General features: G+C 39.5%; 1 protein-coding gene across 1 annotated transcript; it reads right to left on the reverse strand.

Moving 5' to 3' along the window:
* Nucleotides 1-4,522: 4,522 nt before the first annotated feature.
* On the reverse strand, nt 4,523-7,087 carry LOC118941361 (protein archease-like). The gene is made up of 6 exons (XM_036953823.1): nt 7,068-7,087; nt 6,679-6,754; nt 6,437-6,514; nt 6,026-6,063; nt 5,688-5,724; nt 4,523-5,411 (listed from the first exon to the last, which is right to left on the reverse strand). Exons 1-6 carry the CDS (start codon nt 7,085-7,087, stop codon nt 5,328-5,330), a joined length of 333 nt encoding a protein of 110 aa, XP_036809718.1. The 3' UTR covers nt 4,523-5,327.
* Nucleotides 7,088-10,263: the final 3,176 nt, after the last annotated feature.

Raw genomic sequence — 10,263 nt, forward strand, 5'->3', positions numbered from 1 at the left:
AGAACGTGCTGCAAAAAACTCTCAAACCGGACAGTTTTATCTCCATCTTTTCATTCAGACTCAATCATGGACACTCTTACTGACAGTTGTGGCTGCTTTGTATGATGTATTGTTGTCTCTACCTTCTTGACCTTTGTCCAATAATGTTTGTACCATGTTTTTGTGCTGCTACCATCTTGTTGTCATGTTGTGTTGCTACCATGCTGCGTTGTCATGTTTTGCTGCCTTGTTATGTTGTCTTAGATCTCTCTTTATGTAGTGTTGTGCCTCTCTTGTTGTGATGTGTGTTTTGTCCTATATTTATATTGTATTTATTATTATTTATTTTTTAATCCCAGGCCCAGTCCACGCAGGAGGCCTTTTGGTAGGCCGTCATTGTAAATAAGAATTTGTTCTTAACTGACTTGCCTCGTTAAATAAAGGCTAAATAAAAATACATGTAAAAAATATGGTTATCAGCTCAACTGGTTTTAATAGTCCTGGTTGAATCCCCAAAAGAAAGTCCTTATCCAGTAAAGAGCAAACTTACTGTAGCAAGCAAGAGTGCTAAAAATATCCCATGATAATTCAGATCACTGCAGCAGCAGCTCCTGTAAGTTATTTGGATGCATTCTCACATTATCCTCCCGGCAGTACTAATATAGTCTGTCCCTGGAAGAATTACACACAATGGATCATGTTGGAGATGACTAATCAATTTATACAAAGGAACCTGAAACCAATTATTTGTTTCTGACTTTGCCAAGTGAATGGGAAAATAGCAGTGTTCTCAACAGCAGCTCTGGTAATAACCTGGCATGCCTCTTTAGCTGGATGGATTTCTCAAAAGCCAAACTCAACCAAAACAGCACATAAAGGCCAACAATGGTCAGAGTAAAATAGAGATGGAAACAGACGAGTAAGCAGTCTTTAGACTAGATGTGGAGAAATATAATCTCCTTTACTTTACACATCTTTTACACTGAGCAGTATAATTTTCGTTCTTGAAAATGGCACGTTGATGGATGCCTGCTCGGATTATCAACAAAGAGGCCGTAACTTGACCTCAAATTGTTGTGCTCTTGACAGACTGTGCCAGTGGTGGTGAGCTTTTGTGGCTCTCACCAACCAATGCCAAGGGAACAGTGTCTGGTCTTCCTAAGGTTGGCTAAACAGTGATATCTCACCACAGCTCAGCCCTGTGAGACATAATGGTGTCTATGGATGGATGGACCTTCCCATTAGGGTTACAGTTTTAGCCCTTAAGATCAGCCCTGAGGACAGACTGATTGAATCGTGTCACAGAGAACCAACAAATGACACTATTGATGGCACGCAAACAGATTTGGGCACTAGAGGATCAGAGGGATTTGTGCTGTTGATCTGAAAGGAGAAGCCTAATGGTGAGAAAATTTACTCTAGAATGTTTCCACTGTTTCAGTATTATATTCAGCAATGATCTCTGCCAGTTGTTACAGTAGATATTGAATTAACTATTCATAGAGTCTGATACCAGTTTGAGATTATACCTTTATTCCCAGGCTCTGGCATGTTCATCTAAAGTGAACAGCAGACAATACAAATGCCTAAATACACTTAATTAAATAGGCTGTGTGGGAGCTGGAAGCACAAAGGTGGAGTGTATTGAGACGACACTAAAAGATACACAGAACCAGCATCCAACATGTAATGTATACGCCGGGAGTCAGAAAGCAGGTGCAGAAGGTGTGTTTAATATGGAATAGCTACACAAACATGGACCACGTGTAAGAAAACCAATAACACCCAAGAACTGATCACAACGGAAGGCTAAATAAAGGGGGAGTAATCAGGGTAGTGATGAAGTCCAGGTGTGTCTAATAATGGGGCGCAGGTGTGCATAATGATGGTTGCCAGGATAGGTAGTTAGTAGACTGGCTCCGGAGTGGGGGAGCGGGAGTAGACGTGACACAATATGTATATAAATATTAAGGAAATTTGCAGTATTGTATTACACACCTCACAGGGCGCAGACGTCAGTGTAACGATTTTGATTTAGATTTGATTGAGTTGTCAACTAACATGAATTCAACATGAAATCAAGAAATGTTAACCATGTCATTAGATTTTGGTTAAAAGCTGGACTATTTTTTTTTTTTAAATCCATTATTATTAAAAGATCTTGTCACTTGATTTGAATGAACAAAAACCCACCGGCCCACACGGGACCGAGAGGGCGATTAAAAGCTTCCTGTCACACTGTGCTCTGCTCCCTCTTCCACTACTACAGGCAGGAACAAGCTCCTCTGGTCTCCATATTGATTTGACTGATGCCCTTTTAGAGTGCATGCCTATGTTAGGGAATTTTAAAGGGTTTAAGTACGAGGCCCTGGGAAAAAAAGATGCACACATAAGTTACGTTTTGAGGTAATGCAATGTAAGTATTGATTGCAGTGCATTATCTGTTGAGGAATTGACATCAATACTTGGGATATCATTGGCATATAAATAATTGAGCTATACATAATTAATGGCACAAGAGGCTAATGGAATAGTCGGAATAATCAATGCTATAATCAATGTTTCGCATTACTGTATAATGCAGCAATGTACAAGGTAACTATTTTTTATTTGAAGGTAAAGTGACTGCACCCTTGATTCAGCAAAGTATCTACGTTTCTCTCTCTTTCACATGCACATGCACACATACACACAGAGACACACACTGGGAAAGGCATCTGCATCTTCCAGATTATGGGAAGATCTTGAATCTCAGGGGGAGGGAGCATTCACATTGAAATGGGGAATAGAAGCTCAATCAATATCACAGCGCACCAGCTCTAAGCTTTAAGGACTAAACAAAACAAAATGTCTCGATGCTCACTAAACAGTCATATTGTTCATCTCAGAGAACAGAGCATTCCGAGACTGACTTGTGTAAAAAAGGGGAAGAAGAACAAACACTCATTTTGTTCTTTGATTCATCATTGATATCAGCCTGACTACAGTAATAACAGTGGAATCAAGACAGAACATGTCATGGAAAATATTTACAGGGAAGAGAAGTTCTTTGTGCTATTTTGAGTTTCATTAGAATGGGCGCTGTAAAAATTCAGTCAGTTTATCTTGGACTCGTTTATCTTTGTTTTTGTATATCCATCCCTCTCCACTGAGTAGGTTGTCAGAGGATCCTACAGCGTGTAAATGGTACAGTCAAATAGCAGCACATCATCAGTACAGTGATGTGCAAGGACAATGCCATTTTGGTGTGCTCGTTTCAATTTACTTCCTCCACATGTAACTGGCTAGACCTATGTACAGGCCTAATTGATTCTCCATGCACCTAGTGTACTGTCTATGTGTTATTGTGAAGCAGAGCAGGACTTTGATTAGCAGGATTCTCCTTATCTCTAATGGTCAAAGAGGCTAATTTCCAGAATATGAATGAATGAAAGACGGTTGGGCTCTGGCAGAGACAAGACAATAATTGGGCAGCACAGTACACCACCTCTTCCTCTGTTTAAGAGTTGACAGAGTGGAATATTCTTAAGCAAAGCCTCACAATGATACATTACCTTTATTTTGATGGGGCCAATCAATCACCAAGTAGTGTTGTGCTACCATAAAGTTCTTTGAAATAGTACTCTTCTGCCCTGTAGTGGACGGAAATGTATACCGCAAATTAAGGTTGTGAAGGTAAAGAATAATAAATATCTCTAATACAGCAAAAAAAAGGAAGATAAAGAACTTAATACCAAAATCATACATTCATACTTGTCAATTTATGTGTGAGATTTACACATAATCCACAGTACATCTCCATCAACTAGTTATTCCAGTTCCTCCACCTCAATTCAGCTATCTCCTCAATTAGGACATTGGTAGGAGAATAAATAGCAATGGTTTTGGAATAGTAATTTCAGATCTTATTTGCCAAAAGTAATATTTCCTGTACATATTCTTGGAATTCTTCCCCAGGTAGAAATACAGTCTTCTAATCCAGTGTTTGATTCACTAAAATGTTCTGATACACTCCCATAACACTATGTAAATATCACTCCCTCCATAGATAAGAGTTCATCACTGGGGATGGAGCTGCATGGGGAAGTGTCTACCTTTGTTCTTCTCCTAGGGGAGGACTTAGGGAAAGAAACTTCAGTCTAGCAGGTGGCATCCAATGTTTCAAGTTTTTCATCATTTTGAAATGGAACAGCCAAATCAAACGTTTATTTTTCTGTCGTTAGATTTGCGTTTGACAGTTCATCCACTCGGAAAAATGGGCGGTTCAAATACGGAAGCTGTTATTGCACTTACTGTGTGTGGACTCTATTTCTATTGGATTCATTGCATTGGGTTTCATTTATGTTAAACCCCATTGAAACATTATTGTGTCATAGATTCAACAAAATTCAGAAAACCTGTGTGACATAAAATAGCATTCAATGATGGTCCAATGGGGTTGAACATGTCATGTCCGTAAAGTACTCGTCTTCCAATGGTCTGTACGATTAACATTAAAAGTCAAGCATGCATTGAAAACATTCACAATATACTGTATGTCTGATGCTTAGATACAGATAAATAAACATGTTAAGTTCTTTAAATATCTAGCAACACAATACCATTGATTGGATAACACACTCATATAGAAAGAAGCCTGTTAAATGCCAAAATAGGCAACAACCATGTTTTACTAACCTCTCTCAAGGGTATTTTAGCATGTCGTTTACCTCACACGGTTGTGATCCCAAGCACCAGCAGACTGAAATGACTGAAAACATGCACCTTGTAGTGTGGAAAATATTTTTATTATAAAACGAATTGCTTAATTGCAAACAGATATACTTATTTAACTAAAGTATCCAAATATCACTTGTGATTTGACTATTTACAATGAGTAGTGCCCAGCATGAATCCTTTAAGTATCTGTACCACTGAGAGGTGGCAATTGAAATGCGTAAATAAATATCAACCTGTAAAAAACACAGAACATAATACCAAAAATATTTATTAGTCAACAAGAAGGGGTATACGTTCATGTTTAAGTTCCCTAGTAGTAGGCAAACTGGATTTATTGTGATGATTCTGTCTCGTCTTGAAAATTCAGAGATTAATTTGGGATACATAAAAATTCTAACAAAAATCTTAATTATTGGCATTCCTCAGTAAACTCTAGTCAGACGGCTAGATTAGTATGAGCAGCTATAATCAGCATGTATTAGGACCAGGTTTGCTTTCTGACGGGGAAAACATCACACTTCACAAGCTCATTATCAAAACCCATGCGGTTGCCCTTAATCCAATGTCCATTCACACAGGCATGCTCTGATAGTCCTGTTCCCGTCAGACAGCTGCTCTGTAGAAAATCGTCAGATATCGATGGCAAAGATCTCAGGCTTGTCGATGTCATGGACCTGCATGGCTGAGTAAGTGATGGCCTTCACCTCTGTCCCCTGGAGAGACAAACAGATGGTTAAGTGACACTTTCAAAAACACTAAAATACAAAAACATTTGTATTCAGAAATGACTCGTCTCAATCAATGAATACAGTCATCATGTATCTTTTTTTTGTAATAGAACACAAATCTCAAAAAAACTGTTTTGGCTCTACATCAGGGCATAACAGTAATTATGTCTCATGGTCAGGATAGTCAGACAGCAGACCTCTGTGTGGTCAGTTGAGGCTAGAGAAGTTGAAAGATATCAGGATTATCTCCCATTTGCTTACCTGTGGATGCTTGACCAAGCTGAACTCTTCTCCCCACCTACAACAGCAGAGGAAAACTGAATGATAGGCATGGAGGGAAGCTGAGAATGAAACAGAACTCCAGGCATAGAAACTAAGGGAGGGATTAATGATAACATGCAACCCATGTCTTTCTCAGGGGTAGAAGAAAGTCAAATAACCTAAAACCAACCCACTATATACCCTCACACAGTTTAACCTAGGAGTAATGTAAGTGGCTCAAAAGAGGACCAATCACATGCGAGTGTAAATTAGTACCACCCAGTGAGCAAAAACGGTGAAAACTAAAACCTGACGTGTGTAACTTTAGATCAACTTACCCAATAGAGCGGATTTTAAATGTGCAAACTTTTACTTCCTAGAAGACAGAATTTATGTCAGGCAATACCTTATTATTGTAACTGCTAATTTAAATTGATAGTTGCCATGATGTCTTTTTTAAAGCGTATTACATTTGAAGCAGGAGATATTTGAAACAAACAATGGCTCGTTGATAAATAAATTAGCTGTGAGGAGGGATACAAGATAAATGAACACTTGTGGTAAATGTAATAACATGTTACCTTCCAGTTGTAATTATGTTTCGAACCTGAAACATGTTTTTGCAATGCAATTATACAGACAGGCACAAGAAAGCTAAACATCTATTGATGGGGGGTAGGAGAGAGAGCGAGCTCCATGAAGTCCCACTGGCTAACATGACTAATCGTTACTATGTTGAAGGCCCTTACTCTGGGAATAAAGAAAATATCTGCACTGAATTTGAATAACCAGTCATCAAGGAAGTGGAAGAGATTCTGTGTAATCACCTGGTCAAGAAATAGAGAGAAATTATAAGAATGTATTGAATGCAATGGTATTTAATACATTGACCCATAAATGAAACAATCTGCTTCATGAACTCCCCCTATGAGTATTATGCCTGTTTTTAATCCATCTGTAAATCCATCACACCTTCTGACTCCACTTCTACTGTGTCAATGTACCCAAACGTTGCCATGGCACACTGCTCAAAGGCCTCCTCCAGCGAGCCTCCCCAAGAGTGGAGCCTAGGAACATACATAAGAGTGATGACACACATGCAAGACAAAGCTGCTGAATAGGGTGAAGTTACAGATCACTGATCTAAGGTGCTCTGCATTATCAGGTAGGCTTTGTGAATTTCACAATAAAGGTGTTGCCAGTAGCCACCTTACACTGTTTAAGGGTAGTAGCAGCAGTTGCTGCGGTTCATGTAATGTAATCAACTTACTGTACTTAAGCAGTGTGGTCCAAATCTAGAGAGAAACCAAATGACAATATGAGTACATAAATAACTCATGTTTTGGCGCCAATGACGTGGATGTCGACACGAACACAAACCGGCTGCGCGTTTTCACCATCGTGCATACATTTATTTTGTCCCCCCTACACCAGTGCTTCTCAATTATTTTCTGTTACGCCCCTCCTAGGAAAAAGTAAACATTTCGCGCCCCCCAACTCTCCGCCGTGACTGTAAATAGTATAATTTGTCTATAAAATTGTTATAAGTACACCTCTGCATAACATTGTATACTTATTAACATTAAAGAAAAAGAAAAAAGAAAGAAATATAAATCAACCTACAACAAAGAATAACTTTATTAACATTGTGTTTTAGTCTGTAACAGAAAAGACTTAAAGTGCATCAATTTTCCTTGAAATTAAAAAACTATTCAAACCTTATTTAAACTGTAAAAATTTTTGGGACCATTTGATACTGAAAAATAAAATATAATCAAATAATAATACATTCAAATTGATCAGCAACATTAACTCAGGAGCACAATATATGAAAGACTTTGACCTATATAAAACAAAAATGAATAAAACAATTTGTGCTGATATTTTAAAATCAAAATGAGGAAGTCAGGATTAATGGCTACAATGAGCACGTTTTGTAGAGCACAGCTTTTTGAAGCGGAGTTTGAAGCATGATACTGCAACTCTCAGCTCCTGCTCAATGTTTAGCTGGGACGTGTACATGGTCTTCAGTGCAGCAACAGCAGAGAAGCCAGTCTCACAAAGATAAGATGTTGCAAAAGGAAGAAGAATGCCCATGGCCCTCTGCCCTAAGAGTGGATACTGCCTCTCTACACTCAGCCAGAATTCACTCAGTGTCTGTGATGTGAACCTCAGTCTCAATGTGGAGTCAGACGTCATATCAATGAACTGGTCCTCCTCTGCAGAGCTGAAACCAGTTGGAGCTGGTGCATTGAAAGGATCTCTCACCCAGTCATATTGGGAACTGTTTTCAGGGAAGTACTTTTTAAAAAATCCCATCAGTGATGAAATATGCTCCTTAATATATGGAATCACTGAGGTGGCATCATAGTCAGTAGTGTTAACAAGTTCATGCAGGTTCTCGAATTAATCAGTATTTCCTTCATCAAGTCGCCTGCCCCACATTGCAAGCTTTTGAGTGAAAGAGCTGATCTTGTCTGTGACCTGAGGGAGGTGTTTATCTTTCCCTTGAAGCTGTAGATTTAGTTCATTTAGCTTTCCAAATATGTCACTCAGGTAGGCCAGTTTTGCCAGGAAGTTCTCATCACTAAATTTTTATGCGAGGTCATACTTGTGCTCCTGCTCCGAAAACATTCTTATCTGCTCTCTGAGCTCAAAAACTCAGGACAAGACTTTCCCTCGTGACAGCCACCTTGTTTCACTGTGAAACAGCACAGCTTGATGTTCAGCTCCCAACTCCTCACAGATAGCAGAGAAGACTCTTGTTTTTAGTGGTCTGGTCTTTATAAAATTGACTACACCTACAATGTCAGTCATAACCTCACTTAATTCAGAGGAAAGGTGCCTTGATGCCTGTGCTTCTCTGTGTATAACACAGTGTGTCCACTCAGCATTAGGTGAGGCCTTCTTGATGAGTGCCAGAAGTCCTTTTCTCATCCCTGCCATGGTCTGTGCATCACTGCAAACACCAATGCAGTTCTCCCACTTTAGCCCATTCTTAGTCAGGAAGCAGTCCAGCATTTTGAATAGCTCTTCAGCTGTGGCTCTGTCTCTGACATATTTACAAAAAAGTAGATCCTCTCACAGGGAGTTTGTCATGTTAAAACGTACATAAGCGATAAACAAACGGTCTTTGTTGCTCTCAGTTGCTTCATCGAACTGTAAGGCAACACGTTTGTCTTTGAGTTTATCTACCAGCTGTTCTTTAAGATCGTTAGCAATGTCATTTATACGTCTGGCGACAGTGTCATTGGACAGAGGGATAGTTTTTATTTTTGCAGCACTTGCGTCATCCAGCATGACAGAGACCATGTCTAATGCTGCAGGCAGTATCAGCTCCTCTGCTTTAGAGTGTTTTTTTTTGCACTGAGCAATTTGGTACGCCACCTTATATGATGCTAACAGTGCTCGCTGGTTTACTGAAGCAGCATTCACAAAGCGGGACGATTGTTGGCAATATTCGGCACGTTTTCGCTGAAAAAACTCAAGGGGCTTATCAGCGTGATTGGGGTGTAATGTCTTTAAGTGATGCCTTAATTTATTTGGCTTCATGCTGTCCGCTGCCAACATTTTTAGACACAGTAAACATACCGGTCTTTCCTCGTCTCCCACCGTAGTCACATTGAAGCCAAGCGCTACATACGCTTCGTCATATTTCCTCGTCTTTCGGGAGACTTACGTTTGTCTCATTATCTCCGTCTCTCTCCGCCTTTTCATCCCTGTTAAATATTTTTCCATGGTGTCTCTTAAGGGTTTGTTATCTGCACTTCATATCTCCTGCTCTGTGCTCTTCTTTCTTTTCTATTTGAAATTCCCCAGGAGTGGATGTAACATCGTGTGTTCTCATGAATTCTGGATAATCATATAGTTAGTTGTCCATCATTATTCAGTAATTCAAGTGAGTGTCTCCTCCGCTAAAGATTCTCTTCCATTGTACGTTTCAACAGAAACCCATTTATGTCGGTGAACAAATCAGACTAACGTTAGCTAGCTAAAGTATAGTTCAATTAACCACCATGCATGTTCTTAACATTAGCTAGCTACACAACTCCCATTCATACTTATTGTTGATCGCCGGGTATTTTGACTTGGTAGCTTTCTATGACTCTGAGATCAAGCTCACGATCATTCATTGTCGACTTATTTAGTTGATTTGATCCCTAAAATACTGAAATGTTAGACTTGCAGGGCTTGAGTCGTATGCCGCGTTCATGTGCTAGTCGGAACTAAGAAACCCGACATGTCCGAGTCGCTAAAAGTGGTTGAACGCGGAATGTGTATAATTACAACTAACTAGCAGGTCGGACATTCCGAGTTTACTAGTTCAGACTAGCACTTGAATGCAGCAACATCACATCGCTGTGTAGTCACGTGGGTCGCGCGTCAGCCAGGCTACTGAAAGGTATGCCGCATTCAAAATAACTGGGAACTCAGAAAACTCAGATTTCAAGGCATTCAAGACCACTGAACTTGGAAAAAAAACAGCTCCAACTGTGATAAATCGTTTTGAACATTCATCCAACTCTAAATTTCAAGTCGGAAATTGGGGCATCTTTATAGAGCGCCAACTTTCCGA

The sequence above is a fragment of the Oncorhynchus mykiss genome, chromosome 19, assembly GCF_013265735.2.
Source record: "Oncorhynchus mykiss isolate Arlee chromosome 19, USDA_OmykA_1.1, whole genome shotgun sequence".
NCBI lineage: Eukaryota > Metazoa > Chordata > Actinopteri > Salmoniformes > Salmonidae > Oncorhynchus > Oncorhynchus mykiss.

What these genes read in the sequence shown, in the direction of transcription:
- LOC118941361 (XM_036953823.1), bottom strand. Translation starts at nt 7,087, where the DNA reads ATGGTGAAAACGCGCAGCCG. An exon ending in CGTTTGGGTACATTGACACA is followed by an intron (nt 6,515 to 6,678) that starts GTAGAAGTGGAG and finishes TTTCTTGACCAG; the next exon opens with GTGATTACACAGAATCTCTT. An exon ending in TTTAAAATCCGCTCTATTGG is followed by an intron (nt 5,725 to 6,025) that starts GTAAGTTGATCT and finishes CTGCTGTTGTAG; the next exon opens with GTGGGGAGAAGAGTTCAGCT.